The sequence below is a fragment of the Pelophylax lessonae genome, assembly GCF_965119305.1.
Source record: "Pelophylax lessonae genome assembly, chromosome: 5".
NCBI classification, from domain to species: domain Eukaryota; kingdom Metazoa; phylum Chordata; class Amphibia; order Anura; family Ranidae; genus Pelophylax; species Pelophylax lessonae.
In genome coordinates, this window is record NC_138772.1 from 309,690,875 (window position 1) to 309,715,906 (window position 25,032).

Sequence of the window (25,032 nt, forward strand, 5' to 3'; positions counted from 1 at the left end):
GGCAGGTAAGTCGCATGGTGCAAAAGAAGGATGGATTTCATGGCCACTGCATTTTTTTAAATTCTGCATGCACCTTTTTTCAGCTGAAAACGCAGGCATAGCAGCTCAAGCCCATTCACATCAATGGGCTGCTATGCCTGTGCAAATGTGGGCCCCCAACCCGCATACATGTGAACCAGGCCTAAAGCAATAGTAAAGTCATTAATTGGTTAAACCTGCAGGAGGACCGGTGTTTTTATCTATTAATGACTTTACTATTGCTTTAGGCCTGGTTCACATGTATGCGGGTTGGGGGCCCACATTTGCACAGGCATAGCAGCCCATTGATGTGAATGGGCTTGAGCTGCTATGCCTGCGTTTTCAGCTGAAAAAAGGTGCATGCAGAATTTAAAAAAATGCAGTGGCCATGAAATCCATCCTTCTTTTGCACCATGCGACTTACCTGCCGTTGCTGCACACGCAAACTGTTTATTTTTAAATGCCGTGCCCACGTATACAAAAAATGCAGAAAGCTTGCCAGAGCAGGAACTGCAGGTTAGTCGCATGGTGCAAAAGCAGGATGGATTTCAAGGCCACTGAATTTAAAAAAAATGCTGCATGCACCTTTTTTCTGCGGAAAATGAGGGCATAGCAGCCCGTTCAAATCAATGGGCTGCTATGCCTGTGCAAATGTGGGCCGCCAACCCGCATACATGTGAACCGCCAACCCGCATACATGTGAACCACCAACCCGCATACATGTGAACCAGGCCTAAAGCAATAGTAAAGTCATTAATAGATAAAAACACCGGTCCTCCTGCAGGTTTAACCACTTCTGGATCGCAAGGATTTGCCCCTTTAAAGACCAGGCCATCGGATCAGAGCGCCAGGACCAGTCATCACCAGGTAGGCCAGACACTGCTTGATGGCTATATAATAATGTAATGTGGGCTGCTAGGCGTGTGTGTGTGTATATATATATTTATTAGAGCTGCACGATTCTGGCCAAAATGAGAATCACGATTTTTTAGCTTGGAATAAAGATCACGATTCTCTCACGATTCTCTGTGTAACAAAAAAAAAAAAAATTGGGATAACTTTACTGTTACGTTTTTTTTTTTTTTTTTATTCATTAAAGTCTAATCATTGCGTTTGAAAGACTGCTGCGCAAATACAGTGTGACATAAAATATTACAACAATCGCCATTTTATTCTGTAGGGTCTCTGCTAAAAAAATATATAAAATGTTTGGGGGTTCTAAGTACTTTTCTAGCAAAAAAAAAACTGATTTTAACTTGCAAGCTGCAAGTGTCAGAAAAAGATCCAGTCTTTAAGAGGTTAAACTTCCTTTCTCCCTGGCAGAGGGAAGGAAAAGATACAAATGTAATCATTTTTGTTTATAGTTAGGAGACTTAATGCTGAAAGGTGTTAGCTGAGTGAGTGAATGAGTCATCCAGCTCACTGAAATGTATCAATTCACAAGTCAGGCAGACTTGACAGAGAAACTCGGTATTTTAAAAATGCCACAATAACAATACCGTGGCTATGCAATACCGCGATATATCGAATTACCGAAAACCGGCATATGTCTAGTCACCGCCACCGCCACATCCACCACCACCTCAACCTCCCTCCTACTCCATATGGGCCTCGTCCTTCAGAGATGAAGAAGAACATTGTTTTATTTTTCTGTTTTTTTTTGTTGTTTTAAGTTATTTCCCTATCCACATTTGTTTGCAGAGCACTTGCCATGCTCTTAATTACGTTTTGCTGCCATTTGCAGCACTCTAGCCCTTTCCTTTGGTGTTTTAGAGCCATTTTAGTGCCTTAAAGTTCGGGTCCCCATTGACTTCAATGGGGTTCGGTGTCCGGGAAAAGTTCGGTAAAAGTCCGGGACACGGACCCGGACTTTTTTTTAAAGTTCGGCCGAACCCGTCGAACACGGACATCTAGGTGTTCGCTCAACCCTAGTTATGATAGAGTAAACCATCAAAAAGTTAACATCAAAAAATTACATTTAAGCAACTATGTTAATGAGGGACTTTTTTTATATATATCCAGTTAGCCTTTAGAGCAATTTTTTTTTTTTTTCGCATACATGTAAAAAACTGAATTTTTGTAAAATCTTACCGTAAAATTCCTTTCTCTGAGTCCTCCGACAGTCGCCGCCCCTTCATAATCTTCACCAATGGGTAATTGACCTTTGCTCCGTAGGAGTAGCTAGGCAACAAGATTTGTTAATATCAAAGCTTTTAGCATATCCCACCCCTAGGGGGCGGTCCCCTCAGTCAATACCTCCCTGCTTCCAGCATTCTCAACTCAGTTTGGTAGCATAGCAGTAGAGTACATAAACAAACCCCAAAAGAGGGGCGGGGGCGGCGACTGTCGGAGGACTCCGAGAAAGGAATTTTACGGTAAGATTTTACAAAAATTCCATTTTCTCTTACGTCCTCCGACAGTCGCCGCCCCTTCATAATCTTCACCAATGGGACGTCCCAGAGCAGTGTAGACATGAGGGGTGGGAAAAAAAAAAACGCAGCCGCGCATAAAGCAACGCAGTACCCACATCAGAGAAAGGAACCTTACCAAAGTAAGAGAACCAACCTGGCAACAGGAAAACGTGCTCAACAGGAGCAACAACCCAGGAAGAACAAGTAACCCAGGGGTAAAAACACCCCAACAGCCAAGGGCCCAAACAAGGGACCCTAAGGCACTGCCGCACTAAGAACTTTACGGCCAAAGGAAGCATCTGCGGATGCCTGAACATCCACTTTGTAAAATTTGGAGAAGGTGTGAACAGACGACCAAGTCGCTGCCTTACACACCTGGGCCACAGAAGCCTGATGACGATAGGCCCAAGACGTACTCAGAGATCTGGTAGAGTGCGCCTTCACAGGGAAAGGAGGAACCTTCCCCCTCAAAGCATAGGCTTGCACAATCGTCTGTCTGATCCATTTGGCGATGGTAGCAGCCGACGCCGCCATGCCCTTCCGAGGTCCCTCTGGAAGGACGAATAGGGAATCCGACTTGCAAAAGGACTTAGTCGATGACAGGTAAACCCTGATCGCCCGAACAACATCCAAGGCATGCAAAGCCACCTCCTTCGGATGCTTAGGCTTCGCGCAAAGCGAAGGCAAGACAATGTCCTCATTCAGGTGAAATTCCGAGATCCTCTTCGGAAGAAAGGAAGGGTTAGGTCGCAAGACCACCTTATCCAAGTGAATCACCAAGTAGGGAGAGCTGCAGGACAACGCCGCCAGCTCCGACACCCTACGAGCCGAAGTTATAGCCACCAAAATGGCAACCTTTTTGGACAACAGAGACAACGAGATCTCCCTGATCTTTTCAAAAGGAGCATGTTGCAACACGGACAGAACAAGGTTCAAATCCCATGGAGGCAAAGGCTCCCTCCTAGGAGGGGCCAAGTGTCACACCCCCTAAACAAAAGTGAGAATCAATGAATTAGACGCCACTGGGCGCTGAAAAAGAACGGCCAGCGCAGAAATCTGACCCTTAATCGTGGCCAGCGCCAAACGCTGGTCCACTCCAGTTTGGAGGAAAGCCAACACTCTCCGAGCCAACGACACCGAGTATGAGCGCGGAGAAAACCCCCTGGACTCACACCAAGCGAAGTACGCTTTCCAAGTACGGTAGTATATCTTACCGGAAAAAGCTGTTCTAGCCTTAATCAAAGTAGGGACGACCTCAGGGGAGAGACCCCTATCCCTCAGGACCTGGCTCTCAACAGCCATGCCATCAAAGCCAGCGACTGTAAAGCAGGATGGAATATCGGTCCCTGCGACAGAAGGTCTTCCCGAAGCGGCAGACGCCACGGAGCGTCGACCGCCAGATTTATGAGGTCTGCGTACCAAGACCGGCGAGGCCAGTCCGGTGCCACCAAAATCACCGTATGCGGTTCCGAGGTTAACCTGCGAAGGAACCTGGACAACAGTTGAATCGGAGGGAAGGCAATACTGATGCCAGGGCGCCACCAACGCATCCGGGGCGTCCGCCCGCGGATCGCGCGTCCTTGCCACGAACCTTTCCACCTTGTTGTTCAGACGAGACGCGAACAGGTCCACATTCAGAAGACCCCACTTCGCGCACAACTTCTGGAAGACATCCGGGTGAAGGGACCACTCTCCCTGGTCCAGGGTCTGGCGACTCAGATAGTCCGCCTGCCAGTTCTCCACCCCCAGAATGTGCACAGCCGTTATCGCTGGGACGTGCGTCTTGGCCCACGACAGAATGTCGTTTACTTCCCGAGCCGCACGGGCACTCCTGGTGCCCCCTTGATGGTTGATATAGGCCACCGCTGTGGCATTGTCCGTCTGAACCCGAACCGGACGGCCCTGAAGCCGTTCCGACCAATGCAGAAGGCAAAGTTGTATCGCTCGCAATTCCAGAATGTTGATCGGAAGGGAGGATTCCTCCTCCGACCAAGTGCCCTGGGCGGACAGAACGCCCAGAACACCACCCCAGCCCGACAGGCTGGCATCCGTGGTGATCACCGTCCACGACAAAGGACGAAAGGACTTGCCCCCCGACACCGCCGGGGACTGGAGCCACCACAAAAGACCCCTTCGGGTGTGGCGGCACAACGAAATCCGCAGATCCAGAGATTGCGGACGCCCGTCCCACTTGGCCAGGATCACCGCCTGAAGACCCCGCGTGTGAAACTGGGCAAAGGGAATCGCCTCGAAAGCCAAGACCATCAATCCCAGACACCTCATGCATGTCCGGAGGCACGAGCACTGAGTGTCCCTGAGGGACCTGACCTCGTCCTGAAGTGAACGGAGCTTGTCTTCCGGCAGGAAGACCTTCGCTTGAACAGAGTCCAGGATCATCCCCAGGTAGGGAAGACGAACCGACGGACACAACGTTGATTTTGGAAAATTTATCGTCCAACCGAACTCCTGCAGAGTCTGCATCGTTGGTGGACAGGTCGTTCACCAGGCCCTGACTGGTCGCAGACCGAAGCAAGATATCGTCCAGATACCCCAAGACAGAGATGCCCTGGGCTCTCAATAAAGCCAGGACCGGCGCGCAAGCACCTTGGTGAAAACCCGCGGAGCTGAAGCGAGACCGAAGGGTAACGCCACGAATTGGTAATGATCCTCCGCAATGGTGAATCGAAGGTACCTCTGGTGACCCTCGAAAATGGGGATGTGAAGGTACGCATCCTTCAAGTCGATGGAGGCCATGAATACCCCCGGAACCAGGGCAGCCACCACCGAGCGCAGGGATTCCATGCGGAACTTGCGAACCCGCACAAAGCGGTTCAGAGCTTTCAAGTCCAGAATCGGACGCACCTTGCCCTCCTTTCTGGGCACAGTGAATAGATTGGAGTAGAACCCCAGAAATCTGTCCCGATGAGGCACCGGAACCACCACTTCCTGGGCCCGCAGGTCCCGCACCGCCAGGTGCAGATCCTGCAAACGCTCCGGAGACCGCTGAAGATTTGAGGGGGGAAAATCTGCTCGCCGGCCGAGAGAGAAACTCTATCTTGTATCCAGATCGAACGATTTCTTGAACCCACCTGTCCCGAATGCGGGCCAGCCAGGGTTGAAGAAAACCAAGCAAACGTCCCCCCACCCCAGAACCGGGTGAGGGCGCCCCTTCAGGCCGAATTGGTATGGGCAGCGGACCCGGACTGGCCGGACTTCTGCTTACCTGCCCACGGCTTCTTCTGGGAGCCTTGGCCCTTGAAGGACTTGTCCTTGTATTGCGACCGAAAGGCACAAAAGGATCCCTGAGAGGGTCTAAACGAGGTATTCTTCTTACCGCGAACCGACTTATTCTTGTGAGTGTGGGGTAAGAGAGCGCTCTTACCCCCGGAAATTCCCTTTATCAGAGTATCCAAAGACTCGCCAAAAAGGCGAGACCCTGCGTAGGGAAGATTAGCTAGAGTCTTGCGAGAGGATTGGTCAACCGACCAACATTTTAGCCATATCAGGCGACGGTTCAACACCGCTACACTGGAGAGGCGTGCAGCCAAAGGGACCAAATCCAAGTCCGCATCGCACAAATACATGACACCCTGATGAATTAGATCTACCATAGCCAATGTTGTCGGCGGAGCAGAGTCAGCCACCAGGGTGCGCCTGAGCACCTGCGTCCAATCCGCAATAGCTTGGGCTGCCATAATGGAGGCAAAAATAGGCTTCAGCATAGAACCAGCAACCGTATAAGCATGACGGGCCAGAGACTCCAATCTCCTGTCCGTAGGGTCCCGGAACACCGGGGTATCCTCAGCAGGAATCGCAGTAGATTTATTCAAAACTGCCACCGCGTAATCCACCTGAGGCGGCACACACCAACGCTCATCAGTGGTGGGTGTAAATGGATAACGCAGCTTGAACTTACTTGGCACAGTAAAGGGCTTCTTTAAATTGCGCCATTGCTCATCAACAGCGCGCTGAAATTCCGCAGGGCAGGGAAAAGCCTGCGCTGTTTTGTGTTTCCTTTGCGTCCCATAAGAGGACATCAAAGCAGGAGGACTTGGTTCATCCTGCAGACGCAGTGTTTCCTTGGTAAAAAGTGCAAGTGATGTTGGGACCGGCGCTACCACATAAATATTGTATCTGTGCAATTCCATAAACTGTATAATTCATACAAAAAGTGCATATAGTGCTTAAACCAAAGTGCTGCGTGCTAAAAACCTTCAATATATTTGCATGGGCTGTGCTCAGTGTACCATATAAAATCACATATGTACATATAAAGTGCTGAGTGCTATTGATATCGATAACCACGTGTGTGATTGCGTGCTATAACAAAGTATGGCGCCAGTGGGGGTCCCACCGATTGCACCGTTGCTTACCGCACTCTTAGAAAGGTGGCTCAGCACTCCCTGGTCACTAGAACAGAAAATAAGCCTCCATTGCATAGTATATATTTGTTAGGGTGAAACAACGTAGCATCCACTCACATTTAGGGAGTTCACTATCAGCTTGAGGTGTTCGCCGGGTCGCTTCCGCGTTCCACCAGCTCAAACCACCGTTCCCGGAAGTGACGTACTGACGTACGCAAACCACGCCCTACGCGTTTCGTCATACGACGTCATCTGGAGCGTCATCTGGAGTGTTTCCTTGATAGAAGTAATCAACTCATCCATGAGTGCAAGCTCTTCAGGCGAGCCAGGGGGAGAAGTATCAACTCCTTCTACCTCAGCCTCCCCCTCAGACCCCACAAGGTCCAGAGATGAACGAGACCCTGAGAAGGGCACTCCAGCCATAGCAGCCCCATCGCCCTCCGAATCAGAGGAAATAGATAACCTGGGCCGTTTTGCGGATCGATCAGCCATTAGCATCTGCACCTGAGAAGCCAAGTTCGCTACAACAGCAGCCAGATCAGCCCCCTCGGGGGATGCAGCAGCCCCTTGGCCCCCCACCAGGGTGGGAGGAAACTTGCAATCCTGAGAATCCATGCCCCAGTATCAACTGAAATAAAGGACTGCCCCTTTAAGACCGCGGCGAGCGCAGCCCACTGCACACTACTGGATGTACCGACCCCCACAGGGATAAGGAGCACTGAGCAAGGAAATACAGGATAAGAAAGGTAAAAACCTGGAGAGACCACACAGCTGCTGCCACCGATCGCTGTTCCAGTGAAAAAGGAAGTGATGCAATGACTGACCGCCCTATATAGCCTATGAAGGCTTCACAAACATGGCCGCTCGGCTGAGGGAATTTAGGCAATAAGAAAATGGCGCCGACATGTGCTTGTATGAGCGATCGCCGCCAAAATGGCGGCGTTTGGCGCCAAAACACCGCGCTGTACCACACAGGGCCGGTCACCACAGTTTGCCGAAAAAAATGGCGGGCCGCATCAGCGGTCGCCGCACAGCATGTCTGAGCCCAGTCTGCCCCATACATCTCACACAGCAGAGCGGGAGAGCCCCCCCCCGCAGCCCACAGAAAGGCAGCCATCACAGGAATCTGACAGGGAGCTCAGCACTTACACAGACATGCGGGTCACACAGTCACAGACTGACACCCAAACAGACAGGTCCCCACATAGAAAAACACTTACCATTCCGGATGGCGTGGGGAGCCTTCTCTAGCGACCAAACCGCTGTACTGAAGACAGGGAGTGTCGCAGCCAGGACGCAGTGGACTGCGGTGCGAAACCGCAAATGGCGTCCGGTGAGGTAGCCACCTCACAGGCAGCATCCCTGCAGCGAACAGGGATGGGTCGTTCAATATGCCAGGGAAACCTGAGCTGAACGCTCGATGGCAGGCTGGGGAAACCCCTGGCTCTCAGCCCTGGGATCCAGGGTGGCCAGTCCGAGACCCAGCTCCGCATGATCATCTTCATCCGAAGAAAACTAAACTAATGCTGAGAAAAAAACAGCTAAGTAAAAGAAAGAGAAAAATACTTGAAATAAAATCAAAAAGAGGATAGAAGGCTGAGACTGAAAGCCCCAGCACAGGAACAGCCAGCTACTCCTAAGCTAGGCAATTGAAAACTGAGTTGAGAATGCTGGAAGCAGGGAGGTATTGACTGAGGGGACCGCCCCCTAGGGGTGCGATATGCTAAAAGCTTTGATATTAACAAATCTTGTTGCCTAGCTACTCCTACGGAGCAAAGGTCAATTACCCATTGGTGAAGATTATGAAGGGGCGGTGACTGTCGGAGGACGCAAGAGAAATCTTAATTTTTGACAATAAAATTACCTAAACCCACAGAACATTATATATTTTCTGAAAGCAGAGGCCCTGTAAAAAAAAAAAAAAAAAAAAAAAAGGTGATCTTTGCAAATTTTTGTTTCACACTAAATTTGCGCAACTGTTTAAAAATACCAATTTTCAGGAAAAAAAATAACAGAATGAATTTTAGTACAATATCACACCATATAATACATATTTTTAAATAAAAATAGAAAAGATGATGTTGAATTGAGTAAAAAGATACCAAACATTCCATATCTTAAAATAGTGTTGTGCCCGCGATATCACCAAAAAGGATGGTGCCCAAAAATCCACATAGGTGATGCTTCAAAAGCCTTCACAGCTCATCAGTTTAGAGTTAACTAGGAGCTCCTGTGCTAGAACTCATGTTCTCACTCTAACGTTTAAAGCGATACGGCTCACATATGGTGCTACGGTTTACATGTGCGTGCACACCTTGGGCTTGCATTTGCGCAGGTGTGTGGGGCTAAGGGGGTTTTTCTGCATTTTTTTTATTTTATATTTTTTTTATATTTTATTTTTTAAAAACTTTTTTCTTTTATTTTTACTTGACTGCTATCACAAGGGGTTTATTATGTGATTGCATTGAACAGGTGACAGGTATTCTATATTGAGATATTAGGGTGCTAATAGACCCAAATGTCTCCCCTGCCCTTCACACCATATAGCCAAGCACCGATCAGCTTTGTTAGATGTGTCCCCTGGCTGTGCTGGCCAGGAAAGGGTGCATCTGAAACTGGAAGTGATGCCGGCTGTGTTCCCGGTCACCCGTGAGCGTGGGACAGGAACCGCGGGGTCCCCCACACTGCCGCTGTGTGAAAGTGATCGGTAGAGTCAAACCTCTTCGGGGGAATTTCTAAAAAAAAAAAAAAAATATATATATATATATATATATATATATATATATATATATATATATCTCATCGGAGATGCGCTTATTACGATCAAATTTCCAATCAGATAAAGTCAGAGGAGGTGGAGGTCCACCTAAGGGCAATTTGTCCCTGAGCCAAAAACAGCACACATAAGACAGTGATCCCCTTTGGTGGCTTGAGAACAGTCGACATAGCCCAGTAGACACGCAAGAGGATCCACTGAAAGATTTAGATCTAAAATCATGTTAAGTGTGCCCACAACCTCTGCCCAATACCTCTGGAGTTTTGGGCAACTCCATAATAGGTGTATTAGGGACCCCGAATTGATGCATCTAGAACAAGATGAATCAGCACCAAAAACAATAGTAAACAAAAAATCCAGGGTCCTATATGCCCTATGCAAAATAATAAACTGGGTTAGCCTGTGCAAAGGTAAAAGAGACACACGGGAAAGTCCGAAGAACCTTTTCCCAGGCATTATCAGGAATAAGCCCAATATCCTTCAACCACTTCTCTCTAGAGGCCAGGTGGAACTTATGAAAAGTGCACTCTAATAGAGACAAGTAGGTAGTAGATATAAGGCCTTTAGTAGCGGTTGCCTGAAGCACTCCCTCCAACACTGGCACTGGAGGAAACCAGAGAAGAAGAAAATTGGGCAGGAAGAGCATGGTGCAGCTGCAAAAATGTATAAAATCATCTATGTATCAGAGGAAATTACCTTAACAGCTTATCCAAAGTTTTGAGTGAGCCCCTCTCATATAGTTGAGAGAGAGTAAGAACCCCCGCCCGCTCCCACCGCTGAAAGCCCTGGAGGGTAAATATCTCAGGGGGCATTTTTTAATACCCCAAGGGGGAATATTCAGTAAGGAAGGAAACTCCTGTTACCTTCTTAACAGAGTCCCATACCTTGTATAATAGCAAATTTAAAAAAAGCAGAGCACCCCGACATTGCCTGCAGGGCACACAACTGCTGACGTCCCTTAAGCCCAAAATAGACTAAACAATATGAGGCAGTGGCTGAAACTTTGGAATCCCCCTATGTGAGATGCTGCAATTGGGCTGCAAGAAAATAAATTCTCGGATCTCCAGCCTCCTTTAGATATTTTAAAAGATCCAATTTAATATGAGGGACCTTGTTCCTCCAAATCAAATTTCTAAATATGTCATTGACCTTAATAAAGTTCTCCAAAGGGATCCAGACTGAGGAATTAGTCAAGAGATATAAAAGCTGTGGCACCCATATAATTTTTAATTACATTATGTGACCTATTATTGAAAGGGGAAGTCTACACCATACCCTACTTTGAATTTGAAACCTTGTCTACAAAAGGACAACAATGTCCCCTATATATGACAGGGCAGAGACAGTCATGGTTACCCCCAAATATTTAAGAGAGGAGATAATTTTAAGATGTGGCAGGGTAGAGGCAAGGGTTAAGGAAGGGATCTAGCGGCGAAAGGACTTCCCTCCCTCTCTTACATTTTTCCACCTCTACCTGTACTGCTTGTTGTCCTAAAAAACAAATTCACATGTCCAGTGAACATGTGAGGTAAGTATCCCAGGAGGCTTTGGGAAGCCGGGTCTCTTCACTTTTTTTTTTCGACAAAAGGTTACAAAACATTGCTGTTTTTTTGACACGCCTAAAGCTAATAAAGGATTGCGGTGTGCTGGCAATATATTACTTCCATTGATTATGATGCCAACTACCCACTGCTGCAGCACTATATATTTGTGGGCTTCTCCCTTTGGTCTGGTGTGCAGTGGATATATAGCGAGTAAAATTAGTATTGAACACATCACCAATTTTCCACGTAAATATACGTCTAAACGTTTTATTGAATTGAAATTGCACCACATGTTGGTAACAACCCATACATACAAAGAAACCAATACAAATAAGTTCAGAAATCAAGTATGTGTAAAAAAAAAGGAATGACAGGAAAAGGGTATTGAACTTGCTAACTGAAATGTAATAAATACTTCGTACAAAATCCTTTATGGTAATGACAGCCTCCTTATGGAGATACTAGTCGCATGCATTGCTCAGGTGTGATTTTGGTCCATTCTTCCCCAGTCTTCAAATCTGGAAGGTTCCGCTGGCCTCTTCTATGAACTGTGATCTTTAGTTCTTTCCATAAATTTTCTATTGCATTCAAGTCAGGTGATTGGCTGGGCCATTCTAGCAGCTTTATTTTCTTTCCTTAAAACCAATTGAGTGTTTAATTGGTTTTGTGTTTGGGATCATTGTCTTGCTGAAATGACCACCCTTGTTTCATCTTCAAAATCGTGGTAGATGGAAAGCATATTTTTATCAATGTCTTGGTCAATTTCCATTTATCCTTCCTTCAATGACATGAAGTTTGCCTGTACCGTATGCTGAAAAACAGCCAAACACCATGATGTTCCCACCTCCAAACTTCCCTATTGGTATGGTGTTTTTGGGGTGATGTGCAGTGCCATTTGAGCTCCAAACAAGGTGTGTGTTATGGCATTCATTGGTCTCATCTGACCAGACTATTTACTCCAAACTATTTACTATTTACTATTTCACAGGCTTGTCTAAATGTTGTGCAGCAAACTTTAAACAAGTTTCAACATTCTTTTTTTTTTTTTTCAGCAATGGAGTCTTGCATGGTGAGCGTGCATATAGGTCATGGCGGTTGAGTGAATTACCTATTGTTTTCTTTGAAACCAATGTACCTGCTAACTCCAGGCCTTTCTGAAGCTCTCCACAAGTGGCCCTTGGCTCATGGACAACTTTTCTGATCATTCTTTTCACTCGTGTCAGAAATATTGCAAGGAACACCTGGTTGTGGCGGGTTTATGGTGAAATTATGTTATTTCCACTTCTGGATGATGGCCCCAACAGTGCAAGTTTACAAAACATTCTGTAACCAAAGCCATTAGTATGTTTTGCAACAATAAGGCTTTGCTTTTACCCATCATAAAATGTTTCTTGTGTGGCACCTTGGTAATGAGACACCTTTTTATAGGCCATCAGTGAGACTGGACCAGCTGATATCAATTTGCACTGAGAGGGAGCAGGTTTGCTTTCTAATTACTGATAGATTTTAGCTGGTGTCTTAGCTTTCTGTGCCTTTTTGCACCTCCCTTTCTCCATGTGTGCAATACTTTTTCCCTGTGTCATTCCATTTTTTTTTTTACACATAACTTAATTTCTGAACGGATTTGTTATGGTTTCTTTGTATGTATGGATTTCATGGGTTTTTACTGATATGTGGTGAACATTTCATGTCAATAGCACCCTTAGAAATATTACCTACCTAGAAAAATAGTGAAGTGTTCAAAACATATTTTCCATGCTGCAAAACATAGTAAAAAAAATGAAAATCGTTAATTAAAAACCAGTCCACTTGCTTTCTTGCAATCTGTGCTGGCAAGCAGTTCCCATTCTATCACTGATCATTTTATTTAGGTCACTTTCATAAGCCTTTTGCTTTCAAATGGGTTTTTGATGCTAGATTTGAATGAGCTGTGCTGCCGAACGCTGGTAGACTAGTAGCTCAGCACTGCTGGCAAAAAAATTGGATTTTTAACTTACAGTAAAATCCATTTCTCTGATGTTCATTGACGGACACCGTTCCTGTCAATCTTAACTATTGGGTTATACTGCCCTCTACAGGAGTAGGGCACTCGGCAGAAAAAACTTCTAGCTACACCCATGGGCAGTACCAGGGGGTATAATCCCTCTCCCTGCTATAGTCACTCAGTTTTGTTACAAGCAGTGTCAGGAGAATTATAACTCCACAGAGGGGAGGGTGCAGTGTCCGTCAATGAACATCAGGTAAATGGATTTTACGGTAAGACAAAAATCCCATTTTCTCTTTCGTTCACTGAGGGACACAGCTCCTGTCATTCTTAACCATCGGATGTCCCAAAGCAGTGTTAAACATGAGGAGAGGGAAACAGCAAAAAATTTCCAAGGCTAAACAGCCAACCAGGTAACAGGGGCTCAACCAAAACAACTGGAGCTTACCTGAAGAAAACAATACACCCTCAAAGAGGAACAGGTCCTCTTAAACAGCAGCCTGCAAAACCTTGCTGCCAAACAAAGCATCCGCAGATACCAATTAATCCACTTTATAAAACTTTGTAAAAGTGTGTACTGATGACCAAAAGATGTCTGCCTTGCAAACCTGCATTACTAGTGCATGATGACAGAAGGCCCAGGAGACGCTAAGCGCCCTGGTAGAGTGTGCCTTAACAGGGAAAGGAAGAAGCGGGAAACCCGGATGGAAAAGGCCACCTGTCTGATCCATCTGGAAATGGTTACAGAGGAAGCAGACAATACTTTGTGAGGTCCATCTGTGAGCACAAAGAGACTTCCTGAAAGACTCCATAGCTGCCAGGTACACCCTAATTGCCCCGGACCATATCCAAGGAATGCAAGGCAATTTCATTCAGATGTTTAGGCCTGGGACACAGGAAAGGCAACACAATGAAAGTCAGAGAATACCTTAGGAAGGAATGAAGGACAGGGACGAAGCAGCACTTTATCCTTGTGAATCACCAGAAAAGGTGAACAACAGGATAATGCCACCAGTTCCGACACCATGCACGCAGTTGTGATCGCAACCAAAAAGGCTACCTGGCATTGTCCAAATTAACACACATAGGGCATCCCTAAAGACGATCCATCCAATGATCTAGACACAGTATGATTGCTCGAAGTTCCAGGACATTGATCGGTAGTCTGGACACTTCAAGCGTGTCCATATCTCCTGAGCAGAATGCTTGCCGAGGACGCCTCCCCAGCCGGACAGGCTGGCATCTGTGGTGACCGATGTCCAATACAAGGGGAGGAAGGATTTTCTCAGCCAAAGGGCCGGACAGTGAAACCATTAATATCAGGGACTCCTTTGTTCCCCAACTCAGCTGGATCCAATTGTCCAGATACTGCGGAGTCCTGTCTGATTTGATTAGAATCTCCTTTTGCAGTGACCTTGAATGGAACTGCGCAAACAGAACTGCCTCAAAGGTAGATACCATCAGGCATAGCACCAGCATGCAAGTCCGGAGGGATGACCATTTGTTGGACAGCAGGAAGCGATGTGCAACCTGCAATTTCTGGAGTTTGTCCAGAGTCAGGAGCACTCTGGCTAAGACGGAGTCCAGAGTCAGGCCCAAATAGTACAGCTTTGTGGACGAAACCAGGGCAGACTTTTCAGAATCCAGCCAAACTCCCACAGAGTTCATATTGTGATCTCCAGGTTCTCCACCAGAGCAGATAGACTCTGCTCACAGAAGGAGATTGTCCAAGTAGCCTGGTACCTCGATCACCACGTTGGTGTAGCAAAGCTAGCACCGGAGCAAACACTTTTGTGAAGACCCGAGGAGCGGATAATACCACAAACTGATAATGCTCCTCTCCCACTGCAATGCGGAATAAACGCTGGTGACTGGCACATATTGGAATGTAAAGGTAAGCATCCTTGATGTCGATAGAGGCGAAAAAATCCCCCAGTGAGACCTTTAATGATGTAATTCAGGGTACTTCCAAACAGACAATCTCCTTGAAAGGGAAGATCAGTTACTTCTTAGAAGTATGGTCTGCCGACCAGCATTTAAGCCAAAAGACACGCCGAAGGACCACCGCCAAAATGGAGAGGCGAGCCATCAGGGGAGCCACTTCCAGGGAGGCATCACATATAAACTGCAACCCCTGTTGTACACCCTCCAATCACGGCATAGGAGCTTAGCCCACTTAGTCAGAGTTTGCGACACTAGGGCAATGGTGAATACCAGCCTCAATGCTGAACCCTCTAATGTGTACATAATGCGGGTCACAGCCTCCGCCTTCGGGTCAGCCGGATCCTTAAAGGCCAGGGACTTTTTCACCGGAATCATGGTTGCCTTGTTTGATCTGGAACCTGGTGGGTCCACCACCTGTGGCACAGCCAACTTCTTAAGAAGGTACTCCTCAAAGAGGTAACGCCTAGTAAAGCACTTAGAAACCCCACTGGGACGCTTTGGTCGTCCCCACTCTTTAGAGACAATTCTGTCAAAATAAGCGGGGAAAGGAAAAACCTTTGCCGCTCTGGATGGCATGAGTGCCAGAGGGTACCTGCGCCTCAGTCGCAGCTTCAACAGCGCAATCAGTGCATCTATCAGTGCCTATTTGTGCGCGGTCGCAGACGTAAAGGAATCATTCTCACTATCAGAGAATTCCAGGCGCATGGTCGCAGACCCAGCAGGGTGACCCACATCTGCGGTGGCCAAATCAGATTCAGGGTCTGATGAGACAGAGGAGGCAGGGGAAGGCGTGGAGCGCTTTTTGCTAGCTCGTCACATGCAAGCCGCCTCCACCAGGGACACAAGGGACTCCAGGACCGTCGTAAGTGCATGGATAGATGGTTGGGACCCGGAGGGCCCTGCAGCCTCAGAGAGGGGATCAGGTGGGGAAACATGCTCCAAGGACTGCAAGAGTCACCAGGGAGACCCCATAAAAGTGTAACACACTGCTAAGGGACAACCCCCACCGCACTCGCAGCACCATCCGGTCGCCAAGCACAATGCACAGAGCGATTCTCAGCAGAGAGGGAGCGGATCCTACCAGACTCACCACCCGCCGATACAGGCACCTGCAAGCACCAGGGAATTCTGCACCACACGTGCGGCGATCAGGAAGCTAAATGATCCAGGAGTCAGCACCAGAGGAGAAAAAGGGGCTCCCCCTGCCAAAATCACCGCCCACAGGGCTTTACTGTCATGTCACGTCACTATTTGCAATGGTAAACCATAAGAAAATGTCCGCCAGACTACACTAACATGGCCATCGTGTATAGAAACACACAGGATACAACAAAATGTCAGCACCACGAGGCATACAGGGACCAGGCCCCAGGAGAGATCCAGGCAGGAAGGGGGGCCCTGGCAGGAGCCCCCACCAGGTACAAACCCGACCCCACAATCGATCGTCTGACTGCCGGTGGTGCACCCCCCATCACCATAAGCACTCTGCCCCCACCCCAGGAAGGTGGCCATACCACCCAAAAGAATACATCCCCAGCGTATGTGGGGGGGGGGGGGGTTCTGCAAAAAGAACCTGGTGGACAGACCGTCCCAAGGAGGGGCCCACGTCCACACCAAAACCCCCCAGGGGTAGAGGGGGACAGCTAGTCACCATAACAGAAACCGTGTGGGCATCGCTCCAGACAGATCCTCCTTTCCATCGTAATGGGGGGGGGGCTGTCGGCCAGGAGGAACGCTCTGCAACCTTGCGAGATGTTTAACTCACAAGGCAAGCCCTCATCCAGTGGGGCAATGTTGCGGCCGACCTAGCGTGGAGCTGAGGTCTGCATGCGCTCACTGGCCAGACTGAGGTGACCACTGGATCTAGATTATTCAGCCCATCGCCCAGTCTGGCAGTTCTAAAATCTAATACATTTTGCCAGGACCAAAGATCCCAGCATAGAACTTGGTTCTTACTCCTGACTAGGCACTATAGCGAGTGGTGAGTGTCCATAGCAGGGAGAGGGAGTATACTCCCTGTAACTGCCCATGGGTGTAGCCAGAAGCTTTTTCTGCCTTGTGTTCTTCTCCTGTAGGAGGCAGTATAACCCAATGGTCAAGAATGACAGGAGTCCACAACGAACGAAAGAGAAAATCAGTTTAGAAGAAGTTCTGAGCGCTATTGGAGGTGCTATGTTCTCCATAGATTGTGGGAGACTTGACAGAAGACGCAGCAGTTTAGATGTGTTGTTCAGCAACTCAGAACATCAAAGAGACACTGTATTCTCTAAAATTATTAGCTTGAGAGGTGTAGCATATGTTAACATATGAGTTTAAATTGAACCTGGTCTCACCTAAAACAAATGCAAAAACAACGGTGCTAAAACTGGCCATACAGTGATAGAGTTTTAGCTGGTTCAGCACCAGTGTCCGCACCACTCTGCCTGACATCCTTTGATTGTCAGAATAAAATAGCAGCAGCGTAGATTCATCAATCCGGGCTTTTTAGCATGGATGGCGCAATCTGCTTGATTTCTTTTGTTTTTTATGCAGGCTGAACAAAAGGAATCTATGTGTATGGCCAGCTTTGGTTTTCACGTAGACCATTTTGGCCCTGTGGAGCCTCGTGGACCCTAGAGTCACGGCTTTGTGTAAGAACTCTCTTCTCATCCAAACGAACCACTATTCAAACTTTTTTTTTTTTAAACAGAACAGTGCATGAAATACAGTACAGACCGGTTTGTGACATATTTACTATATTCAAGCTTTCAATTCCTTAGATGAGTGGACAGCAATCCAGTCACCATGGCCATGCACATGAGCAGAGTGAAAGGGTCCTTTCTAATGGCTTGATACTGGACAAAGGCATGACCAGAAGATGCTGCAAACAGGGTAATGTGGGAAGCATCTCTCTCTCTCCTACAGGACACACCTTTTTCTTGCAAAGAAATTCATAATTGTTTTCTATTTAATAGCTAACTGGCTAATTGTTCAGCAACTTATAGCTCAGTTGATCAATGACTATGTGTAGCGTTTCATGTCAGCAACAAGCTCGCCGGCAACGATCACTCTACACTACAAATCACTGAAGGAGAGCAACTTTCAGCAATAAGTGCTGATGAAATGATGTTACACAAGTTTGGCCTGTGGCTGCAAAAAATCACTTTTTAGTAGCACAGTAGCGACTACAGCAATTACATCACTAGCCAAAAATCGCTACTACAAAATTGTAAGGGTGACATGACCCTAAATCACAAACTACAAGGAAAAATTAAGAGAGAAAAAAATGCCTTTTTTTTTTTAGTGCTGTCACCATTTTGATTATGAATTGCACAAGTACTTTTGTAAAGTGATATCACCAAAAGAAAGCTTTATTGGTCATAAAAGAAAACAATAAAGGAATTAATTTGTCATCTTGTGTAATGAACAAGTCACACCTGAAAGAACAGGCCAGTAGCAGTAATGGAAAAAATGTTTTGGTCCATTAGAGAGTGTACAGGTGTGAGAGCTGAAGTGGTTAATAGGTTACATTGCATATAAATTGTCCTGGTTGCCTGCACTGCCTCTATTAAATATGTATTACTAATGCCTGCAGGCTACTATATACCATGCAATCAGCAATTATGTAATATTGAAGGCAAATAATTGATCGAACGCTTTGATTTAGTACAAACTGACTAAAGGGATATTTTCCATCTGAATGCTGCAATTATTAGTTTTCATTTGCCAGCAGTGGTTTGCTGCAGCCCAAAAAACATCTACAACCCCTGATCTGTAACCAGTAATTTAAATAGCAGATGGACCATTACTAAAAAGCTACAAACCAGTGATCACTAGTATTTTCAGCTACAGATTAGTATTGCTTAGGGAGGATCACAGCCTTCCTGCTTCCATAGATCATTATGAACCTAGAACAAGAATGCTTATTTAAAAACAAACAGTTTTTTTTTTTTTTTTTTATATATATATATATATATATATATATATATATATATATAAACTCCCACCATGCAAATTACATCCAACTCAATACACCTCTGCTATGTTCAGTGCGACAAAGATGCATTGTTAAGCATCTGTACGCACATAGGCAGCCAAGCATGACAATAAGACTACGTTAAGACTAGCAGGTTCCCCGCTGTACTTTATTGCTAGTTTGCCAACATTACGACAGATTCAATAGCAGACAATGAATCATTTTGAAGTCTGCATTCATCTTATTTAGAAATGTCATTTTAGACTTTCTAAATATCAGGCGAAACAAAATAGCACGCATAAAAAAACAGCAAGGAGGATATGATGTTTGGACAAAACATACGTTAGCGTAATATGAAGAGAAAATTAGATTCTGCTAATATAATAACGTTTGGTTCATTAGGCTTTAATTATACTCTGCACGCAGCGCTGTAGTTGTCCATGTCTATTTGAGAAAGCAAGATTGTCATCTCCCCTAAAGCGATGTTAAAAGCAATAAACATATCTTGCAACACTATGCCAGCGTATTTTTTCTTTTAAAAGAAACCGACTAATACAATATGGAGATTTAACTGTGTATTTTCTTGCCCTTTTCATAATAACAGCTGGCCCCATGTATAAGAAGTTGGCAGCTAAAACAAACACAATGGCACGCTAATATTGAGGCCATTCAAGTCTATTACAGGTGGCTTCCATTAACCAAGTTCTGAATGACCCTCTCTCCACACACTATTACCTAAAGGAAGAATTACCCATAATGTGAAAAAACAGTCCTGCAGGGTATTGTGAGCAATACAATATGGCAGATATGTCTTTTAAATGGATGGTAAGTTATAGGACCGTGCAAGCACAGCCGGAACATGGCGAAATGACCATTTCAAATTGAAAACCAGGAGAGGACTGAAGAATGTTTCATACACTTAGGAGGCTTTATATTCAGAAACAGTGCACTGTAAACTAGAAAAAAAAAAACTCAGTAAGCTGAATGTCACCTTTTTAATTCATTTAGATGAAACAGACAAGAACAAAAGGACTGTACCAAAAGAGTAGAGTGAGTTAATTTGCTATTGACTTGCTTGCAGCGTATGGAAAAAGGTGCTGATGTAATAAAATGCATATGTGTGTCCTGCCCATGAACTGCCTCAATGTCTGAGATGAGGTAGAGTTGTGACCCTCTAATTCACCTGCAGCCTGTGTATCCCGATGGGTTTTAGCACAGTCAACAACAGTGAGCTGGCAGGACATCAAAGGATAAAGCTGTAATGAAGGTGGCAGAAGCGGATTCTGCTACTTATTACAAAATCCATTCCTGTTTCTTTAGTGCTCTCATATCAGGGGAGCAGCAATAAAATGTGTACACAGAAAATTGCCCAAGTCCATGTTTAATCAATTAAATATCATGAGGCTGACAAAGACTTTCACTTGCTAGACTCTAGCAATAAAGGGGTTACACGCGTTTCCTTACCTCGGGCATCATTTCTTCAATGAAATGAATTGTGTAGTCAATGTTAAACCGGATTACTTTGCACAAGGGAATCTGCAAAAGCAACAAGAACAGTAATCATTTTTAAGGGATAACGCAAGACTGCAGCATTTCTGAGAGCACTTAGCTCCAAATGAAGGCAGTGTATAAAACAAAGAGAGAAATAAGTAGTGGAGAATGAGAGATGGACCTTCATCTGCCGCAAATTTGAGCCATTGTAACACTGTAGAACAATATCACCATCTAGTGGTCAAATGGTTTTAGCTTATTTAAGAAATTAATATAATACAACACTACGAGTATTATTTAACAAGCCAATAAAGAGCAACATAAAAAGTTTATTAATCATTACAAACCCAGAAAAAAATTATTTTTGCATATCCTGCAAAAAAAAAATAAATAAATAAAAATATTATAAAAAAAAAAAAAAAAAAATGACGTGTAATTTGGTAGTAGAATTAATTTAGATGAAACATTTGCCCTTAAGACCCTGTAAACACCTGTGCATTTAAGGTGGGGTACATTAAGAAAAAAAAAATAGTGCTTGGATACGCTTTATATAGAGTTCAATGGTAACGCACCTAAAATACACTATACAGATGTGAACCTTCCAAAAATATAGCACTACATTTTTCTTTTTTTTTGCATCATAAGCACAAGATAATGCATAATATTCTATACCAAGTTTTTTAATTGAAGTACACTACTAGAAAACTATTCTGTTGTCAAAAAGTAAGGCAATAGATCATTACTTGCACACACATCCAATATTTCAGCATTCTAGCACAGTATCTGCAGGGTAACTAAAAGTTGTCAGAGAATAGCTGCAGCAAGTTCAGATAAAGTGCTGGTTTCCATAAATATTTAGATTATTCCAATAGAGCTATAAATTGTTTGAATACACACAGCAGATCCTGACAATCTGCAGATTTAGGGTCTGTGCATAAGGTATAATATTTGAATCTTGCAAGGAGCATGGACCCACTTTCCTTTGCATGCTAACACACTCTGCTCGACTGACTTCATGGATTGTACACCTTTCAGCCCATAACTATCATGGAGGTAAAAGCATGAATTTACACACATTTTAGATATCAGGCACCGACAAGAAATAGGATGAGTCTGCTACATCAATTTGCCCATGTCAGGGACTATAATATCATAAGGATGGCAACGCGTTATTACATGGCACTTAAAGCCAGAGATATCTCTGAGATACGTAGTACTAAGAATATCGTTTAATAGAAAACTGTAGGATAAAATGTCAACAATAAAATACTGTGTCAAAAGCTATTTTCTTGATTTCCCTTGCTTGCTGAATGTACTATTTGACAAAATGATCCACAACTGTTCTGAAGAGTATCAGCTTTAAGCCTTTTCCTGAGACAATGTTATTGCTGAAAACTGAAGAGTGCAAAATCTGGTGCAGCTCTACATAGAAACCAATCCGATTCCATTCTTTTTTAAAAGCACAAAATAATTGTAAAAGGAACAAAAAAAAAAAAATGTAAACAGAAAATAACAAACATCTCTATACTTACCTGCTCTGTGCAATTCACAGAGCAGCCCCACACCTTCTCTATTCAGGTCCCCAGCTGGCGCTCCTGGTCTCTGCTCTCTGTCCAGTGCCCCTACAGGAAGCTGCTGCCTATGAGGGCACACATGCATGTTTGCTGACGAGCCCTGCTGCTGTGTCAATTAGCACAGACAGTGGGACTCGGCCCCCGCTCCCTCGTCACAAGCTTTGATTGACAGCACTGGGAGCCAATATCTCTCGGTGCCCCAGCAAAGCCAGCGAGGCCCAGAAGTGAGGGGAGAAAAGAGCTGCAGACATGCACAGCACTGGATCGAAAGAGAGCTCAGGTAGGTAAAAGGAAAGGTGAAAGGCCCAATTCGATGCCTAAACATTTTTTACCTTAATGCAAGGAATGCATTAGGATAAAAAATGTTTAGGCTTGTGAACCACCTTAATTAAACAAGCTGAAGTTAGAAGCTGTTTGGCTACCATGAACACCTACACAAGATTTTGCACTTTCCAGTTTTAGTAAATTAAACCCACTGACTTGCATGTGCACAGCTAGCCAATTATACAACTTAAAGTAGAGATCCGGGCAAAAAAAAGGTAAAAATACCCCCGGGACAGTCAGGGCTAGTGCATTTAAGCAAGGATAGCCTCTGATCTGCCCCCTAATTCACTTACCTGTAAGAAGAAATACTTACCTTGAAAATGTCCTGTCCAGCGCTCCCATCTCATTTGTGGGCAGCTGAAGTCAGAGCGTCCCTCTTTGTGTCCTCTTCGGTGACGTCGGAGTCCCAGAATGCCCTGCCCGTCACTTCCGGGGGAAGGCGCGTCATCACTGGCATGCCCAGAAGCTGTTCAGCAGGGAATGATGCGCCTGCACCGGAAGTGACGAGTGACTCCGGTGCAAGCGCATTGACTCCTGGGATTGATGACGCTCATCTCCCAGGAGTCAATGCAAGGAGGAAGTGACGTTGTGGGCCGTGACCGCAGAGGAAGGAAGAGGAAGGAAGGTAAGTATATTTTCATTAAAAACAAGGTAAGTGAAACAAAAAAAAAAAAATTAATTATCCAATTCTTTTTCAGGTGTATTTAAGCTAGCGGACGGTGCAAACCTCATTTTTAGGGTGGAACTCCGCTTTAAGTCAATCCAGCTGTAGAACCATGTTGCAAACTTCAAAATTTCATAGATGCACTGGGAACTCAAAAACCTTCAGCACTGAACTCTAGAAGTTGTGCCCACAAACAGGCAGGCAGAGGGTAAAGGACCAGTCTCCAGTATTACATTTACCATTACAGATTTGCCATGCCTTGCCCTGTACTGTCTATTAGAACTACACAATTCTGGATAAAATGAGACTCACAATTTTTTTGCTTAAATTAAAGATCACGATTCTTGGCTTAACATCACCTTTCACATTTAATTAATTGGAGTGTACTTTTTCCCCAAAAAAATGTGTTTGAAAGACTGCTGCGCAAATACAGTGTGACATAAAACATTGCAACAACCGCCATTTTATTTTTTAGGGTCCTTGCTAAAAATATATATATATATATAATGTTTGGGGGTTCTAAGTAATTTTCTAGCAAAAAAATACTGATTTTAACTTGTAAGCAACAAATGTCAGAAAAAGGCATAGGGGTTTATTTACTAAAGGCAAATTCACTGTGCACTGCAAGTGCACTGCAAGTGCACTTGGAAGTGCAGTACTGTAGATCTGAGGGGAAGCTCTGAAATGAGGGGAAGCTCTGCTGATTTCCATCATCCAATCATGTGCAAGCAAAAATGTTGTTTTTTAATTTTCCTTCCTTGCCCCCCTCTGATCTAAAGCGACTGCACTTCCAAGTGCACTTGCAGTGCACATGTAGTGCAAAGCGGCTTTGCCTTTAGTAAAAAAAAAAATCCCATAGTCTTTAAGTGGTTAAACTGACCTCATTTACAGACCGAAGTTCATCCCTTTGATCCAAAAGAACAAAATGATACAATGTTTCTCTTTATCTCTCAGCGCTGAGAAATGTTGTGATAAACTTGTTTATTTTTTTCTTTGACAGCTGTGAGCAGGGAACTGCTCTGCACTGTTACATGAATCGTGAAAATGCCAGGTAGGTTAAGATTGTGAGGGGGGTATAATCCAGTGATTTTTTTTTTTCACAATCGTGCAGCTCTACTGTCTATTTATACAAATGGACATCTTGGTGGAAGCAGGGTTTTGCTTCCTCATATCAGAACCTCTAGCAAGAGAACAGTGAGCAGCACAATATTGACATCACTAAACCTCTAATCAGAAATTAACAGCCAGATAAAGTGGTATCTTTGACCTCATACTGCAAATGCACAGCTATGAGGCTGTAGCACATTAATGCCAGAGTACCCTCGCACAATAAATGCACTAATTTTCAGGAGAAATTCAAGAAAGGGTAGATGTTTCAGGGTATTGCAAAGACACAATTAAATCTGAACCTTGGCCAAAAGCCAAAAGCTATTTTTGGAAAACTGCAAAAAAGAAAAAAAAGACCACTAATGAAGACCACTAATTCTAGCTACTGTAATGGTAGCCATACCATCTGGTGAGTGCCCAACTTATCTGGTGATGGCGATGATTCACGAGTGATATACATTACTCCACCTTGAAGTGATTATTGTTGCATATACTACTGCATCTTGAAGTGATAATTATCACATTTAAGATCTTCGCTTCGGACACCTGATTGCTTGGCCTTTTCATGAGCATTTATTTGTATTTATCTAGTGCGCTACACTGTTTTTATTCTTGTATTACTTTATTGGTTGGGTACACCACTTTAGTGTTAGCTGCCTAATTCTAATACACAGCGCAAAAATTGTATTATTGTATTTATTTTGTCGATTTCCTAAACGACTCGGTTGCTGCCAGGTACACCCTGATCACCTGAACCACATTCAGAGAATGCAAGGCAATCTCCTTAGAATGCTTAGGACACAGGGAAGGCAACACAATGTCTTAATTCAGAAGAAAACCAGAGACAACCTTAGGAAGGAACAATTGACAAGGGCG

At 44.9% G+C, this 25,032-nt stretch overlaps 1 protein-coding gene across 1 annotated transcript in view; it reads right to left on the bottom strand.

The window, feature by feature from the left end:
- The window catches only part of DROSHA (drosha ribonuclease III), a 649,328-nt gene that overhangs the window by 438,599 nt on the left and 185,697 nt on the right, over positions 1–25,032 (bottom strand). The window contains exon 10 of the mRNA XM_082259249.1: positions 20,461–20,532. Coding sequence (XP_082115375.1) covers positions 20,461–20,532 — 72 coding nt within the window. The remainder of the gene's footprint in view (positions 1–20,460; positions 20,533–25,032) is intronic.